This window comes from Oncorhynchus mykiss, chromosome 11, assembly GCF_013265735.2.
Source record: "Oncorhynchus mykiss isolate Arlee chromosome 11, USDA_OmykA_1.1, whole genome shotgun sequence".
In the NCBI taxonomy this organism is placed as follows: domain Eukaryota; kingdom Metazoa; phylum Chordata; class Actinopteri; order Salmoniformes; family Salmonidae; genus Oncorhynchus; species Oncorhynchus mykiss.
Genome location: NC_048575.1, coordinates 24,033,020 through 24,051,942, shown reverse-complemented (window position 1 = coordinate 24,051,942; position 18,923 = coordinate 24,033,020). Strand labels below are relative to the sequence as shown.

The following is an 18,923-nucleotide window of genomic DNA, read 5'->3' as shown; positions in this document are numbered from 1 at the left end:
ACATTTTTGGGTGTTCGAGCAGGAACTGCTCGTTTCATGTCCTGCCACAACATCTCAAATCGGGTTTAGGTCTGGATTTCCAAAACATTAAATGCGTTGCTTTTCAGCCACCCTGATGTAGACTTGCTTGTGTTATTTGGATCATTGTCTTGCTGCATGACGCAGCTGCGCATCAGCTTGAGCTCACAGACGGATAGCCTGACATCCTCCTGTAGAATTCTCTGATACAGAGTGGAATTCATGGTTCCTTCTATTAAGGCAAGTCGTCCTGGTCCTGAGGCAGCAAAGGGTAGCGTGATGTGTGATGTGATGGTAGATGCTTTGCTGCAATCATTGCAGCTACAGGTGAAACAAGTTACTGAGTGTAAGAGGGCACCTCACACTTCCCCAATCTCTCTCTCTCTCTAGTCATTGCATTTACTGTTGCCTACAACCAGAACAAGCAGCTGATCGGAGAGCGAGGCCTCATGCTGTGTTGCAAAAATGACCTGATCAGTATGACGCTCTATGTGGGGGGCAAGATCAACCTCTGCCTTGGCCTAGACCCCCTCCATCCTGTGGTTCCCGGACTGGACGGCATGGATGCTAACCTGGATAGCATTGTCCTTGTGGGTATGGCGCTGTCAGGCTTTGTGTTGGTGACTATAACCACAATGCTTGCTCTTTGGGGTTTTAGGCTGGGTTTCTGTATAAACACTTTGTGACAACTGCTGACGTAAAAAGGGTATTATGAATACATGTGATTGACTTATTGTAAGTCCCTCTGGATAAGAGCGTCTTGAATGACTAAAATGTAAATGTTTACTTGGGCTTTTGTCTGTAGAACTGCTGTGGGAGACTTTACCTGTACACGCTAAGTGACACTCTGCATTTCTGGTGCCCCTTTATTGGTTCCTGCAGAATAATACCGCTTAAGTCCCTCAGAACATTCTTACTCCCCTGAGAGCGCTAGCCTTCCTGATCCTTTTCTCCCATAGCTGTCAGAACAATATTAGCACTGTCTGTGCAAGTCTGGTTCTGACAGCATTTACTCTGATCCCTCTCTCCCGGCTATCAATCTGTCTCTCTCCTTCTCCGCTATCCATCTCTCTCCTCCCTCCCCCTCTACTTTCTCTCTCAGCCTCTCATTGCCCCCTCTTTCTTGCTCTCTGCTACCCCCTCTCTCCTATCTCTCTTTACTATCCCCCTCTTTCCTTCTCTCTTACTGTCTGTTTGATCAGGGCTGTCAGAGGTGTCATGTCAGTTGAGGCGTGTCCAGGAGCACTAGCAGAGCCAGAGGGGTTGAAACTCCACTCAAATTAGACAGTCCAATAACTGATGGAATTAGACACACTCACTGACAGGGAGCTTGTGTAGAAGGTGTGTGTGTGTGTGTTTGGGGAGTATGCATGTGTGTGTATAGGGGGGAAACAAAATGTGAGCAAAAAGGGTCAGCCAAAATGTTCCTGTTGATAAATGGAATTAACATCATAGAAGTGTACAAAACACTAACACCTGTTATTCCAAGACAGCTTTCACCTGTGTCCAACTGGTCAGTCTATGATCCCTTATTGACATCACCTCCAAAATCAGTGTGGATGGGGAGGAGACAGATTAAAGAAGGATTTTTAAGCCTTGAGATATGGATTGTGTATGTGTGCCTTTCAGAGGGTGAAAGAGCAAGAAACAAAATCTTAAAGTGCCTTTGAACAGGGTATGGTAGTAGGTGCCAGGCGCACCGGTTTGAGTGTATCAAGAACGGGTTTTTCACGCTCAACAGTTTCCTGTGTTGATCAAGAATGATCCACCACCCATAGGACATCCAGCCAACTTGACAACTGTGGGAAGCATTGGAGTCAACATGGGCCAGCATCCCTGTGGAACACTTTTGACACCATATAGAATCCATTCCCCCGATGAATTAAGGCTGTTCTGAGGGCAACTGAATATTAGGAAGTTGTTCCTAATATTTTGTACACTCAGTGTACATACAACCTGATGTAGCAACAACGGGCCATTGAAGGGAACAAAGACCCTACAGAATACATATTCGGACTGTCGCTGCATATTTAGACCTGAGGTTATCGTATCCTCATCTATGCTCCTAATGCCCCAAATGTTTTGTACACTCAGTGTATACCAACAACATCTTTTGAATAAGAGATGTAAGTATTTTAAGAGAGATCCCTACCAATGAAAAAGGAGCTTGTTTCATGTTTTGCACGACTGTTGCTTCTCAGAACCCAAATACAGTACATTCCACTAATAATATGTGTATGTGGAACGTCAGTCTGGTCATAAAGTTGTCTCCTGATGTAATACATGCATTTACAATTCAATACAACTGCTGCCCTGTAAGATAGATACCCACATAATACATTTAAAACATAACTTTTATTAAAAGGTTGCTATGTCGGCTGGCACATCAAAGATGAAAAAATACATTAATTTATTACCCAATTGCAACTCCATAAAATACATATTTGCCATTCTTTCGAAAATTATCTACAAACAGATGATTCAAACATTCTATGGTCCAATTTTAGAGCTTTTTCATTATTTACATTTAATTGGTCTGCTAAGATCTTGTGGCAGATGTCCAGCTGCACTGGCATGATTAGAGAATCTGTAAACAAGCATGTGGTGAGTGTGTGAGTGTGTGTCCTCTCAGCTGCTCCATGTAAGCCTGAACCCAGAAGGCAGGACAGAATACTGGGCGTTGAACACGACGTAGACGTGGTGTGAGGATGCTGTGAACGGAGCGATATTCGTCTCCTTTGAACGACAAGAAAGAAGGGAGGGTTAGGGGAGAAAAACGGAACCCTTGCCCTTATATGACAACAATCATTAATCGTATGTTATGATCTGTATATTAGCTGTATAATAAACGCTATTGATACATTTTTACAAATGCCACATAATCCAGATATGCTCTTTTGTTCCTCAATAAAATGTCAATTCATTCTCGTTTGCTCGCTGAAAAGCAAGGAAAAATAAGTGGTCTATTTTTTAGTGCGAATCACCGTTCATTTTCTGAACATCATTGTTTATTGGTTCATCGCACCAAAATAAGACCATTTGAGGTTGAGTACGATGATACCTACGTTCCCCACAATAAAAATGGAAACAAATCAACAAAGTCATCTAAAGTTAAATATGAATTCCTATGTTACGTACCGCTCCACAGTAAGGGCCAATAGGAGGAGTGCTAGCATCTTTCCCGTCAAACAGCTTCAGGTAGTTGTTCTGGCAGTCTCCTGGGTCATCAATGCTGATCTGGGCGAAGGTGACTGTCACCACACGCCCATTAGGAGCCTTAATGCCCCACTCACAGTGGGTACCGTTGGCATAGTTGCCAGGGTAGTTAGGACTGGTCACCGAGCCGTGGTCTCCGTATAACCGCCCTCCACAACCTGGGGAGAAAACACACATGAAAATACACATTCTGTACAAACCCACACCTACAATATAAAAGCGAGCAACTTCTCTGTTGATATCCCCTTATACAATTGTGTACTACAGATACACTGTTAGAACCTTTTGGTAGGCTCTTTTTTTAATAAACCAAACAGCTATTTTGTCATTAGAAATGGATAGATCTTGACCATTGCCTCAGTTGCATCATACGGTCAACTACAGAAGGAGGAGATGGTTTAGGACTAGGAATGTGTCTCTTGTCTTTCAGGGTGGGGACACCCTACAGGGTTAAATCACTCACCCTCTGGAGAAGAGGTCCAGGTGATCTCAAAGCCGTCCTTGGCACCAGAGAAGTCACTCTTGAAGCGCATGTAAAGCTGGTTGGTGCCCGGGAATATAGGATTGGGAAGTGTGGACCCGCAGTACTTTCCTAACAGTGGGGCAGATTCTGTACTGCCATTCCGGACCTGAGGAACAGGGACGAGACGTTGCCTTTGATAAACATACAACACCAAGGAATGACTGACTGGGATACACAGAATTCATAAAGCAGCTAAATAATATTTTATGTGGTCATCCAAATGCCATCAAAATGGAACATTCCAAGATATGAAAATGGGCATAAAAAAAATCACTTAGAACAGACTGTCAGGAGAGAATTTCAACCACGCCAAGTGGCAGACTGAGCCAGTCTGTGTCCTCACCTCTAGGTAATCATAACTGCAGGTGGAGTGGGACTCCAGGTTGAAGCTGTTGAAGAACAGGGAGATGGAGTTGTTCTGGGGGGCCATGAGGATGATGGTACAGTCGACATTGTGGGGGTAGATGTTAGGCCAGTCGGGGCTCTTCAGGTAGCCGTAGGCCTGCTCATAGGTCCTGCTGCAACCTGGAGGAACACACAGGAGAGACGAATAATCAGACAAGGGAGAAAACACCAGACAAATACATTAAAGATAAAGACATGGGACAAACACAGATGTTTAAAATAAGTCACTAGTAAAAGGAGAATAGGGTAAGAGGGAGCCTCTTAGCGGTTGGAAGTCTGCTTTCACCATACCTGCCACCTGATAGGTCAGACTCATTCCGTTGCCGGTGATGAAGGCGTCAGACTTGAAGACGATGTGCATGGTCCTCCCGTAGCTGTAGAAGTCTGGGATGTGGTCCGCAGCACAGAACTTGTGTGCCTGTCCGTAGTCTCCCTGTGAAACACACAATACAGAATGATTAAGGGCATTAGAGTAAGTCTTTTTTGGAGACTCATAGAGTGAAGACAGACTTTCTAAAATAATATTCCCAGTCCTGACATGCAATACGTATCAGCTTCACAAGGAGGTGCAAGTATGCCTGTCAGTACAGTAACGGTTTCGGCTATTGTCACAGTTATGGTTAACAGTTTAAAAGAGCTGGCATCTAGAGTAGTAGAATCCTACAAATTTAAGTAAATAATAAAACGTTCAATTGTAGGTGACTTTCAAGTGACCCAAGAACACTCTGTACAAAAAAAAACACATAAAAAAGCAACAACAGAAAATTGGCTAGCCTGTCTCACCACAGGCCAGTCACTCATGTGCAGGAAGTTGGTGTTACAGCTCTGGCTGGGCTGCAGGTTGAACTGCTGTACGGCTACTTTAACACTCTCCTGAGGAGGGGCGTCCAGGACCCAGCGACACGAGATGAACGGGGGATAGGCGTTGGGGTACATAGGAGATGTTATGGTCTGGACCGCATTTGTAGCGTTCAGAGTGCCTCCGCAGAGTCCTGGATAACGAGCACGCACGCACGCACGCACACACACACACACACACACACACACACACACACACACACACACACACACACACACACACACACAGTCTTGTGAATCGCAATACCCACACGCCAATTAATATACAGTACCAGTCAAAAGTTTGGACACACCTACTCATTCAAGGGTTTTTCTTTATTTTTACTTTTTTCTACATTGTAGAATAATAGTGAAGACATCAATGCTATGAAATAATACATATGGAATCATGTAGTAACCAAAACAAGTGTTAAACAAATCAAAATATATTTTAGATTCTTCAAAGTATCCACCCTTTGCCTTGATGAAAGCTTTGTACACTTTTGGCATTCTCTCAACCAGCTTCACCTGGAATGCTTTTCCAACAGTCTTGAAGGAGTTCCAACATATGCTGAGCACTTGTTGGCTGCTTTTCCTTCACTCTGCGGTCCAACTCATCCAAAACCATCTCAATTGGGTTGAGGTTGGTGATTGTGGAGGCCAGGTCATCTGATGCAGCACTCCATCACTCTCCTCCTTGGTCAAATAGCCCTTACACAGTCTGGAGGTGTGTTTTGGGTCATTGTCCTGTTAAAAAACAAATGATAGTCCCACTAAGCGCAAACCAGAAGGGATGGAGCAGCGCTGCAGAATGCTGTGGTAGCCATGCTGGTTAAGTGTGCCTTGAATTCTAAATAAATCACAGTGTCACCAGCAAAGCACCCCGACACCATCACATCTCCATGCTTCACGGTGGGAACCACACATGCAGAGATCATCCGTTCACCTACTCTGCATTTCACAAAGACACAGCGATTGGAACCAAAAATCTCAAATTTGGACCCATCAGACCAAAGGACAGATTTCCACCATGATTGGCCAAGCAACTCTCTTCTTCTTATTGGTGTCCTTTAGTAGTGGTTTCTTTGCAGCAATTCGACAATGAAGGCCAGATTCACGCAGTCTCCTCTGAGCAGTTGATGTTGAGATGTGTCTGTTACTTGAACTCCGTGAAGCATTTATTTGGGTTGCAATCTGAGGTACAGTTAACTCTAACTAACTTATCCTCTGCAGCAGAGGTAACTCTGGGTCTTCCTTTCCTGTGGCTGTCCTCATGAGAGACAGTTTCATCATAGTGCTTGATGGTTTTTGTAACTGCACTTGAAGAAACTTTCAAAGTTCTTGAAATTTCCGGACTGACTGATCTTCATGTCTTAAAGTAATGATGGACTGTAGTTTCTCTTTGCTTATTTGGGCTGTTCTTGCCATAATAAGGACTTGGTCTTTTACCAAATAGGGCTATCTTCTGTATGCCACCCCTAACTTGTCACAACACAACTGATTAGCTCAAACGCACAAAGGAAGGAAGGAAAATCCACAAATGAACTTTTAACAAGGAATATCTCTGTAAATTGAAATGCATTCCAGTCGACTACCTCATGCAGCTGGTTGAGAGTTTTCAAAGAGTGTGCAAAGCTGCCATGAAGGCTACTTGGCTACTTGGAAGAATGTAACACTTTTTTGGTTACTGCACATATATGTGATATTTCATAGTTTTGATGTCTTCACTATTATTCTAAATTGTAGAAAATAGTAACAAATTAAGAAAAACCCTTGAATGAGTAGGTTTGTCCAAACTTTTGACTGGTACTGTAAATATGTGTTCAATGTTTGTATTAATAATAGTGTGATGGATTAGCCAATGAGTGCAGGGCAGGTGAACTTTTATAGAAAGAAAGGAAGGGAATAGATCAAAGGGTGTCTTACTGTCCTGTGCCCTGTAGGTGGCGTTGAAGCCCCTGTAGCTGATAGAGCTGTCAGTGACGAAGTGTACAGTCAGGAAGTTACTAACAGACACAAAGGGTCCCGGGATTACATCACGTCCACAGTACGTCCCCACCAGAGGGAAGTTCATATTGTCTCCGTCAAAGATCTGATGGTGAAGGGTAGAAGGGGGGAAGAAAGAAAGAAAGAAAGAGAGAGAGCAGATGAATGAGTGAAAGAACGAACAAACGAGAGAGCAAATAAACGAATGAGTGAACAAATGAATGGAAGGAATGCTAGATCTCCTAACCTTGACGTAGTCGTAATGGCAGGTAGATGTAGACGTTCCCTCCAGTTCAAACGAGGAGAAGGTGAGGTTAATGACTTTGTTGATGGGCATGGTGATAGTCCACAGGCAGTCCATATTGTACTCATAGTTCCCATCACCGTTAGAGTCCGGAGAGCCAAACATCCCTATAGGTGTAGAGAGATAACCCCCACAACCTTGTGCCGGGCCTGGAGAGAGAGACAGGGGAGGAAGAAAAAAGTGAAAGAGGGTAGAGGAAGACATGGGCATATGTGATAAAGAGTTATGATATACCGTGTGGGCTTTGGGAGTTCTCATGCAGGCTTCCATAAGTGAACAGCAGATAGCGCTAAATATCCATGAATTCTCAAAGAAGGCTGTTACTACACATGTATGGGCCTACATCATCAAACAAGGGTGGTACACATTCAAAACAGTACTTGTTGAGTATCCACCCATCAAGTGATATTTAATATCACATCAAGATATCACATGTCCCCATATACCCAGTTGTCCCTCCTGCTGTTGCTGTATGCATCAAAACTAACTGAGGGACTGGATGTCTGAGCTCTGAGGGGGTATGCTGTGAACACTGAACATAATGTGTTAAAACCTATAGAACTCCCAACATTCCCAGAGACAGAGGAGTGTTTGTGTGCGCCGTCATAAATCTTCCCCCTCTGCCCAGTCTGTTCAGCTGCTCACATCCCTCGGATGGCCTTCTGCTCCATGGGAAACAGGGGTAACCCACAGCTGGAGATTGATTTAAGTGTAACACAGAGTGGGGTGATTCACCATGGCTCTCTTCTATGACAATGACGGAATCTTGGATTCTTTTTCAGCCCTCTCTATACTTTATAGAGCCTTTTGTATCTACAGTAGACTATCAAACACAAATCAACCCTCTCTATACTTTATAGAGACATTTGTATCTGGACTATCAAACACTAATCAACTAGATAAAATGCATTAAAAATAAATGGCAAAAGAGATAAAAAAAAAAATATATATATATATATATCTCACATTCACGCCCTTTATTCACTAGCTTGATGCATGCAGAATGCCTCTCTCACTCTCTCTTTTGTCCTGGTCTGAGTACACTAATATGGCTGGCTGGCCCCCTGCCCATCGGATGGACAAAAGGCTGTTTATGCGCAGCGGGGCAGTCATTGGGAATGTACAGCCCCCCACTCCCCACATAGCGATTTAAGACATGTGGGTTAATATTGGAGAGAGTAGAACAACAATCCTGGCCTCTCACTTCTCTAGAGTGAGTCTAAAACAAACTATATTAACTGAACGTCGACAGTAGCTTGAGGCCTGAATAAGTATAGGACAATGTAAGATATGTACCCATCTTTCATATAGATACAGTTCGTTGTTTTCAAATAGCCCATATCGTGTCTGGGACACTTCGATAAGAAAAATGTAACACCATCCACTGTTTTAAAATAGACAAATAGAGAAGCCAGGTGTAAGATGACCTACCCAGAGTCTCAATGTAGGTGGCCCTCCAGCCAATCCCAGACACGGATGAGTCGGTCGTGAAGGCGATAAACATCTGATTGGTTGTGGACTGGAGGTTGGGCGGGAGTTCCGTGCCACAGAACTGCCCCATTATAGGAGCCATGGCGTTGGGCCCGTCGTACACGATCACATAGTCATAGCGACAGGACGACGATGCCTCCAGATGGAAGGTGTTCCACCTGATTGGTGGAAGGAGAGGCAGAGGGTAATGGGACATCTGAGGAGATGTGGAGGTCACTTAAAGCCTGACACGACTTTCTGGAAGAGGTGTCAACCTGTTCATGTGGGTTTGTTAAAGCACTGCCACGCACAGATTGTCCCTTAGGAGGAAAGTAATTGTTTTGAGTTAGGTGCCTGGTCCATAGAGGAAATCTTTCCTCATACACCGGGACACACACACACACACACACACACACACTCTCTCTCTGTGTGTGGGGGTTATGGTGTGACACAAAGGCATTAACACCTGCAGGTGGAAACGGGGGACATGAGACGGTCTGTTCTCAGAATCAGAATGATCTTACTACACTACAGACATGAGGTACTTATTGTTAGCTAAGAATGCACTCTGTATGTGCTTTAGGCTAAGTCAACACTTCAGCTTAAGCCTTGCATTTGCTCCCTGTTCTTATTTTGAATGATGATGGATTGTGTTGGTTTTCTGATCATTATTAGACCTTCTCTGGGTTAGTAGACAAAGCAGCATGTCCCTTGGACTCACTTGAGGTTGATGACCTTGTTTTCAGTGACGACGATGTGGTAGGTACAGTTCATGTTGTGGTGGTAGTTATCGATGCCAGCCGGGCTGCTGACCGTACCAGAAGTGCTGTTGAACACACCTCCACATGCTAATAGTAATAAAAAAAAAACACTGATTAATACCATTCTGACCATACCAGAAACACCAATCCCTTAATTAGTCTCCTTCCTCCCCCTTTTTCTGCTACTTGAACTAAATATACTTGAATGAATCCTACTTAAATGAATTCGGTTTATTTTCAGACTGTATTTTGTTGTGTGTCTTGGTTTCTGAGAGAAGAGCTGTTTTCATTATGAAGCATGCAAAAAAATAAAGCAATAAGTCTTTTTGTTTTTGACTACTCTGAGCTTTCAATGTGCAGCCAGTCACGTTTACCCTGCCACTCCAGACATGAATCATCTAAAAGGCTTGATGGGGAGTGGTGTCTCCCCCATTATAGAGGCTATAATGGCTGCCCTGTCTGAAGTGTGTGGGTGCCCGTCTGAGTCATTTAGCTACTGATGATGATACGTATTTACTGTTCTGTCTGACAGGCTGCATGTCTGAATATTACAGAGGTCAGAGTTGAATCCTTATGAATTGAAGGGTGTGTGTGTGTGCGTGCGTGTGCGCCTGTGTGCATGCTTTCAGAAAAGTATTCATACCCCTTGACTTATTCATTTTGCTGTGTTACAGCCTGAATTCAAAATGGATAACAAACAAAAACAATCTCACCCATTTACCACAATACCCTGTAATGACAAAGTCAAAACATGTTTTTAGAAATGTTATCAAATTTGTTGAAAATGAAAGTAGATTTAATTAAGTCAAAACTGTAAATCAGCAACTCGGGAACATTCACTGTCTTCTTGGTAAGCAACTGCAGCGTAGATTTGCCCTTGTGTTTCAGGTTATTGTCCTGCTGAAAGGTGAACGAACCCATCTCCCAGTGTCTGGGGGAAAGCAGACTGAACCAGATTTTCCTCTAGGATTTTTCCTGCACATAGCTCCATTACACATTTTTTTTATCCTGAAAAACTGCCCAGTCCTTAATGTTTACAAGCACACCCATAACATAATGTAGCCAACACCATGCTTGAAAATATGTAGAGTGCTACTCAGTAATGTGTTGTATTGTTGCTCCAAAACATAATACATTTTGTATTCAGGATAAAAAGTGAATTGTCTCGCCACATTTCTTGCAATATTACTTTAGTGCCTTGTTGCAAGCAAGATGCATGTTTTGAAATATATATATACATTTTTTTTCAATTAAGTTAGTACTGTGGAGTAACTGCAATGTTGTTGAGCCATCCAAAGTTGTATCCTATTAGAGCCATTAAACTGTTTTAAAGTTATAATTGGCCTCATGGTGAAATCCCTGAGCGGTTTCCTTCCTCTCCGGCAACTGAGTTAGGAAGGACGCCTGTATCTTTGTAGTGACTGGATGTATTGATACACCATCCAATAGAGAAATTCATAAGTGCACCCTGCTCAAAGGGGTATTCAATGTCTGCCTTTCATTTATTTTAATCCATCTACCAATAGGTGCCCTTCTTTGTGGTTGAATCAGTGTTTGAAATTCACTGCTCGACTGATGGACCTTACAGATAATTGTATGTGTGGGGTACAGAGACTTTTAAAAATCATGTTAAACACTATTATTGCACACAGAGTGAGTCCATGCTACTTATTATGTGACTTGTTAAACACATTTTTACTCCTGGACTTATTTAGGCTTGCCATAACAAAGGGGTTGAATAGTTATTGACTCAAGACATTTCAGCTTACATTCTTTTAATAATAATAATAATAATTCCGCTTTGACATAATGGGGTATAATTGTGTGTAGGCTAGTGACCAAAATAAATGCAATTTAATCCATTTTAAAGTCAGGCTGTAACACAACAACATTTGGAAAGAGTGTGAATACTTTCTGAAGGCACTGTATGTGTGTGTGTGGGTCTATTGTGTGTATGTGTTGTCCCTGGCCTGGTATCCATCTGCTGTGGCCTTGTATCCAGAGCCCTCTTCTCCTCTCAAATCCCCTCTAATTGTTAGAAAGCGCAGCCTCTCTCCATTCCTCACATTCTCCACTGGTCTGAATGGACCGCCAGCGCAACGGCAGCATTCCCCTCTTAATGGTAAACAACCCCAGAACTATGAGGCCAAAAGCCCAAAACTCTGAGCCCAGAGGCTCAGACAGACCCAGTCAGGGCCAGAATGCATTGATACTCAACATGGTAATAGCTCCCCCTTGCCTTTTGTAGGCTAGGTGGTCGTTTCACCACATTTGCTTACACAAATAAAATCTTCTCAGATTTTTTCAAGTGCATACAGCAAATGCGTCAAACTCCAGTCCTCTGTAGGTAGTTAGGAACTCTCCTCACCTCTGGTAGATGGACACCTCTGGTAGATGGCTTAGGGTCCAAGGGTTAATTTAGAATTGGGCCTCAGACTTGAAGCATGAAACTCACGTATAGCTCTGTACTCAGCCAGAAAGCCGTTGTCGTTGATGATGGAGTCGGAGTAGAAGTTGACCAGCATGGGTCCCAGGGTGCTGAAGGGCCCAGGGATGGAGCTGCCACACACTGTGGCCACAGGGGTCCCCGTAGGGTGGGTACCACCGTACACCTTCACCCCATCAAACATACACGTGGAGTGGGCTAGGACAGGACACAAAGGACACAGGCTAGGACAACATGGGGGGAAAATAACTGTCAAATGAATCATAGTATTATGAATGTGATTTGAAGGTAGACTAAGCGACACACAATTCGGAAGCAGCATATCGGGTGGACTTTCTCAACAGCAAAGAGCAAGAGACAAATCTCTTGTGCAGTTGTTACACATCTATCATGTTGCAGGAGAGCCAAGATGACCATTTAGATGGTTCTTCTTCTTACCTTCTACCTGGAAGGTGCGGAACTCCAGGATGACAACAGTCTGGGGTCCAACGTCTATGAGGTAACTACAGTCGGAGAATAAGGGGTAGTCGGCAGGGTAGTTGGGCGACACCACCCGGCCGGTGGGGGCAGTGAAGTTAGCTCCACACCCTGAGAGAAGACGCCAACAGACAGAACTTTATAGTAGTTAAAATACACTGATATATTACGACTGTAAATGTGTACCTAACAGACACTAGTAGTACTCTACTCACGTGTGATGTAGTTGGCTGAGAAGCCTCTTCCTGGGGTTCCAGTGGACTGGAACCTAGTGGTGATGGTGTTGTAGGGAGCGATGATGGGGGCTGGGGCGGTGGTACCACAACCTGTAGCTAGCAGTCCATCAGCGGTCTCACTATCACCTGACCACACCTACAGGTAATATGACAGAGATAGTAACAAACAGACGTTATGTTCAGTATGTACTGTACAGTAGGGAGTGATGATGTCAACTGGATCAGTGCTGTCACACCCTGCAGCTAGCAGACCACAGAACCAGTGGCGTACCACACACCCCTGCACAGAACCATTATTACCACAAAATAATTCCCACTCCTTGGGTTCATTATTTTAGTCATATGATGTCAGCGGAGCATCAACCTTGCAATACCAAAGGATATTTTAATAGAGGGCGCAATATTATCAAGCAAGTGTAGGAGCTAGGGGGTTCAATAGTGTGTGTTCACCTTGATGTAGCTGCTCTGACACTGCCCGTTGGCATCAGGGATCTGGAAGTCAGAGTTGAAGTTCATCTCCAGGTGGTTACCCTCGTGGGCGATGATGGTCCAGGAACACTCAATGTTGGCAGGGAAGTTCTGGGGGTAGTTGGGAGACTTGATGACACCAGTGTCAGCGTGTATCACTCCTCCACAGCCTGTAGGGATACAACAGTGCATCATGTTTTCACAACATATCACACAACCATCACAGAACAATCCCAAGACCAGGGCTGGGGTGAATTCCATATAAATTCAGTTAATCCAGAAAGTAAACTGAAATTCCAAGTCCGATTTCCATCCTTGCTTTTTAATTTTTGTTAACTCCCTGAGTTGACCTCAACCCTGGGCAAGACGACATCCTGGTCACTCATTGTCCCATAGCCTACCTGAGGAGTCAGTTGACCAGGTGGCCACAAACCCTCCTCTGGACACTGAGTGATCGGCCAGGAAAACCACCACCAGCTTGTTGGACCCTGATTGGATGGTTCCTGGGGAGGTGGTTCCACAGTACTGGCCAATCACAGGAGACCCTGGGGAGCCCCCGTTGAAGATGGTGACAGAGTCCCAGCCACAGGTATTGTGAGGCTCCAGGTTGAAGTAGCTGAAGGTGAGCTGAGGGGGACAACAGGGGGTAAATGGAGGGGTGGTTTGAATGTTTTTAAGGTAAATCTGTATGGTATGTGATGGCTGTTTGTGTTGCACAAGTTGAGTTTATATTATACCATCCAATTTATAGCACCAGCTCTGCATAAATACCATACACTACATCAATGTTACTATTAATGTCACTATTACCTAAGAAATTGACCATCCAGATAAACAAATATAACAATCACACCATCTACCAGAAGACATTAGAGAAACGCATCGCAAATCCTCTTCACTTCTCAATATGGCTAGCTAGCTAGTTCACATGCTGATTGATATTAGTCTTACAGTGTTAGCTATGTAGCTATGTAACTTTAGCTACCAATCCACACACACAAGATTTAACCCAGCTCCAGGACATGCTCCTGAGGGATTCTCTACTACTCACAGTGATGGTGTGGCCCTCAGGGGCCTCCAGTAACCAAGTACAGCGACTGGGGCTGGGGTAGAGGTTAGGGTAGGCAGGGCTGGAGATTACACCTCCCTGTCCGGTCTGCCAACCACCACATTCTACAGGGAGGTAAGGAGACAGAGGTAGAGGTTAGGAGCTAGACACAATGGCTGAGTAAAAAGGTAAATGTTTGAGGCAGGATTATACCTCCTTCCCCCAGTCAACCAACCACCACACTATATAGGGAGATTGAGAGGTTATGAAGATTGTAATGCTACATTTCATATCTTGATGCCTTAGTGGAGCATCGATCTGTGTCTGATATCCCTCAGAATAAAACTAGTGGTGCTTGGACCACATGATGTTGAGTTTAGAGACATTGAGGAACTGTACGTGAGAGATGGGGCTAAGCTCACCGGAGAATAAGTACTTGGCCTTGAAGCCCAGGTCTCCTATAGCTTGGTTGGTCTGGAAGTGGACCCAGAGTTCAGGGGTGGACACCACCAGGGGAATCATTGGAGTGGTCTGGCCACAGAACTGGGCCAGCAGCTCCCCGCTAGAGTCACCTAGGAAGGGAAGATGCACAACATTCACACAGTTACACAGCCTGTTTATGGGGATCAGTTACAGAACGGTTAGGCACATAATCACTTGTCTTTATCACTTAGGGGAAATTTCCCAGACACAGATTACGATTAGTCCTGGAATAAAAAGCAAACTCAATGAAGAATCTCCATTAAAAGTGCTTTTTAGGGCCTCCCGAGTGGCGCAGTGGTCTGAGGCACTGCATCGCAGTGCTAGAGGAGTTACTACAGACCCGGATTCATTCCCGGGCTGTGCCACAACGGCCCGTGGTCGGGAGTCCCATAGGACGGCACACAATTGGCCCAGCGTCATCCGGGTTAGGGGAGGGTTTGGCAGGTGGGGCTTTACGTGGCTCATCGCGGTCTAGCGACTGCTTGTGGCGAGTTGGGTGCCTGCAGGCTGACCCCGGTCGCCAGTTGAATGGTGTTTCCTCCAACACATTGGTGCGGCTGGCTTCCGGGTTAAACTGCCGGGTGTTAAGGAGTGCAGTTCACTGGGCGGGTCATGTTTCGGAGGACGCATGACTACACCTTCGCCTCTCCCGAGCCCGTTGGGGAGTTGCAGCGATGAGGCAAGATTGAAAATTGTGGAGAAAAAAGGGGTAAAATTTAAATGCCAAAAATATATATATATATTTTTTTCTACGGCTATGCTTAAATCTGTGTCTGTGAAACCGCCCCAATGAGTAGTTACTTTGGATACGAACACAAACATTCTTCAATTAGCAAAACGACACATCCAGCATTGTGACTCACCGAGGCGGAACTCTATGTAGTCGGACTCGCAGGTCTGATGGTTCTCCAGGTGTAGGTCTTCTAGGATGACCACGATGGACGAGTTGATTTGTGTAGGGTTCTGGATCAGCCACTCACAGTTCAGGTTGTTGCTGTAGTTAGAGGTGAGGTAGCCCGGGGAGGTGAAGTTACCTCCAGCTGGGTCACTGAGGATGCCACCACACACTATGGAGAAGGACATAGAGGTTTAGAACAAGAAAGCACTGAAGGGTATTTTAAATGTTTGATATTTCCCTTGAGAGCAGTTCTGATAATTCAAATCCAAATGTTAACATCCCTATGAGGATGGCAACACACTTCACACATTAAAGACATGCTTTGCATTAAAAGTGTCTTTAAATGTCTTGGAAAGAGGTCAAAACGGCAATGGCCGCCTTTATTATTAACCCTTACTAAACCCTGAGAAAACATGATCTTATACTAAACACCCTGGGGAAAGTTGCGAGGGAGAGGAGAGTAAAGCTGTGCTCACATGCATCTTCACTAGAGGAGTAGGTAGCTGTAAAGCCTCCATTGGAGACAGAGGAGTCGGTACGGAACACTACAGTCATGGTGTTGCCCGACGACTTAACCTGGTAGCCTGTTGGCACGGTGCCACACAGCCGCTCGATATGAGGGGCGGTTACCGACACGCCGTTTAACACCTGAGGGAGGAGAACCACGCCATCAGAACCAGTTAGAACAATTAGAACTGCATTAGAACCAATGAAGTCATACTGGAAGCATGGAAAGAACCATGGATGTGACCGGGCTGATTACAGTGCCTTGCGAAAGTATTCGGCCCCCTTGAACTTTGCGACCTTTTGCCACATTTCAGGCTTCAAACATAAAGATATAAAACTGTATTTTTTTGTGAAGAATCAACAACAAGTGGGACACAATCATGAAGTGGAACGACATTTATTGGATATTTCAAACTTTTTTTAACAAATCAAAAACTGAAAAATTGGGTGTGCAAAATGATTCAGCCCCCTTAAGTTAATACTTTGTAGCGCCACCTTTTGCTGCGATTACAGCTGTAAGTCGCTTGGGGTATGTCTCTATCAGTTTTGCACATCGAGAGACTGAAATTTCTTCCCATTCCTCCTTGCAAAACAGCTCGAGCTCAGTGAGGTTGGATGGAGAGCATTTGTGAACAGCAGTTTTCAGTTCTTTCCACAGATTCTCGATTGGATTCAGGTCTGGACTTTGACTTGGCCATTCTAACACCTGGATATGTTTATTTTTGAACCATTCTATTGTAGATTTTGCTTTATGTTTTGGATCATTGTCTTGTTGGAAGACAAATCTCCATCCCAGTCTCAGGTCTTTTGCAGACTCCATCAGGTTTTCTTCCAGAATGGTCCTGTATTTGGCTCCATCCATCTTCCCATCAATTTTAACCAATTTCATCTGACCAGAGCACCTTCTTCCACATGTTTGGTGTGTCTCCCAGGTGGCTTGTGGCAAACTTTAAACAACACTTTTTATGGATATCTTTAAGAAATGGCTTTCTTCTTGCCACTCTTCCATAAAGGCCAGATTTGTGCAATATATGACTGATTGTTGTCCTATGGACAGTCTCTCCCACCTCAGCTGTAGATCTCTGCAGTTCATCCAGAGTGATCATGGGCCTCTTGGCTGCATCTCTGATCAGTCTTCTCCTTGTATGAGCTGAAAGTTTAGAGGGACGGCCAGGTCTTGGTAGATTTGCAGTGGTCTGATACTCCTTCCATTTCAATATTATCACTTGCACAGTGCTCCTTTGGATGTTTAAAGCTTGGGAAATATTTTTGTATCCAAATCCGGCTTTAAACTTCTTCACAACAGTATCTCGGACCTGCCTGGTGTGTTCCTTGTTCTTCATGATGCTCTCTGTGCTTTTAACGGACCTCTGAGACTATCTAAGTGCAGGTGCATTTATACGGAGACTTGATTACACACAGGTGGATTGTATTTATCATCATTAGTGATTTAGGTCAACATTGATTCATTCAGAGATCCTCACTGAACTTCTGGAGAGAGTTTGCTGCACTGAAAGTAAAGGGGCTGAATAATTTTGCACGGCCAATTTTTCAGTTTTTGATTTGTTAAAACATTTTGAAATATCCAATAAATGTCGTTCCACTTCATGATTGTGTCCCACTTGTTGTTGATTCTCAACAAAAAAATACAGTTTTATATCTTTATGTTTGAAGCCTGAAATGTGGCAAAAGGTCGCAAAGTTCAAGGGGGCCGAATACTTTCGCAAGGCACTGTATGTGCTAGAAGGCTTGAGTAGATTTTAGTCTTAGATGATATGACTGCACAGCAAGCAAGAGGCAAATGAGAAAAGAAAATAAACACACCGATTTAAAGGATGAAAAAGTGAACCTAAAAGAAGAGAAGCTGAAAGATAAGTGGGACCTACATCCACATAATCGGCGTAGCAGCTGCTGCTGCTGGTGCCCTCCAGCCGAAGGTCGTTAATGGTGAGAGTGACCCTTCTCCCCGGGACCACAGTGATCTCCCAACGGCACGTACGGCTGTGAGGGTACAGGTTGGGATAGTTAGGGGACGAGATGGTCCCCGAGGGAGCGTTCAGCTCACCTCCACACACTGTAGGGGGACAGGACCGGAAAGAATGAGAAAGAAAGAACGGGTTGTTAACATCAACACAGCTTATTAACTTCTACTGTCAGTCAGTCATTTTCACTGCTAATACCAATACTACAAAAAGCTATGACACAGAAATCACACACAGCTCATTCGGAAAGTTTTCAGACCTTCCCCTTTTCCACATTTTGATACGTTACAGCCTTATTCTAAAACAGATAAAATCTTGTTTTTCCTCATCAATCTACACACAATACCCCATAATGACAAAGCGAAAACAGCTTTTCAGAAACCTTTGCTAATTTATAAGAAATAAAACCAGATACTTTATTTACATAAGTATTTCAGACCCTTTGCTATGAGACACCTAGATTGAGCTCAGGTACGTTCTGTTTCCGTTAATGATCCTTGAGATGTCTCTACAACTTGATTGGAGTCCACCTGTGGTCAATTCAATTGATTGACATGATTTGGAAAGGCACACACAGTTGACAGTGCATGTCCGAGCAAAAACCAAGCCATGAGGTTGACGGAATTGTCCGTAGAGCTCCGAGACAGGATTGTGTCGAGGCACATATCTGGGGATGGGTATAAAAACATTCTGCAGCATTGAAGATCCACAAGAACACAGTGGCCTCCATCATTCTTAAATGAAATAAGTTTGGAACCACCAACACTCTTCCTAGAGCTAGCAGACCCGGCCAAACTGAGCAATCGGGGGAGAAGGGCCTTGGTCAGTGAGGTGACCAAGAACCCGATGGTCACTCTG

At 44.2% G+C, this 18,923-nt stretch overlaps 1 protein-coding gene across 1 annotated transcript in view; it reads right to left on the bottom strand.

Annotated features, from left to right (window-relative positions):
• Positions 1-2,354: 2,354 nt before the first annotated feature.
• Positions 2,355-18,923, bottom strand: part of cubn (cubilin (intrinsic factor-cobalamin receptor)) — a 53,001-nt gene continuing 36,432 nt past the window's right edge. The window contains exons 47-66 of the mRNA XM_021620557.2: positions 17,970-18,157; positions 16,053-16,224; positions 15,542-15,745; positions 14,618-14,767; positions 14,199-14,320; positions 13,549-13,774; positions 13,130-13,317; positions 12,659-12,815; positions 12,405-12,554; positions 11,976-12,164; positions 9,481-9,607; positions 8,721-8,938; positions 7,233-7,438; positions 6,926-7,091; positions 4,946-5,154; positions 4,454-4,595; positions 4,101-4,282; positions 3,698-3,863; positions 3,157-3,392; positions 2,355-2,754 (exon numbers count right to left, since the gene is read on the bottom strand). Of these exons, the coding sequence (XP_021476232.2) occupies positions 2,647-2,754; positions 3,157-3,392; positions 3,698-3,863; positions 4,101-4,282; positions 4,454-4,595; positions 4,946-5,154; positions 6,926-7,091; positions 7,233-7,438; positions 8,721-8,938; positions 9,481-9,607; positions 11,976-12,164; positions 12,405-12,554; positions 12,659-12,815; positions 13,130-13,317; positions 13,549-13,774; positions 14,199-14,320; positions 14,618-14,767; positions 15,542-15,745; positions 16,053-16,224; positions 17,970-18,157 (3,506 nt within the window). The 3' untranslated portion in view covers positions 2,355-2,646. The remainder of the gene's footprint in view (positions 2,755-3,156; positions 3,393-3,697; positions 3,864-4,100; positions 4,283-4,453; positions 4,596-4,945; positions 5,155-6,925; positions 7,092-7,232; positions 7,439-8,720; positions 8,939-9,480; positions 9,608-11,975; positions 12,165-12,404; positions 12,555-12,658; positions 12,816-13,129; positions 13,318-13,548; positions 13,775-14,198; positions 14,321-14,617; positions 14,768-15,541; positions 15,746-16,052; positions 16,225-17,969; positions 18,158-18,923) is intronic.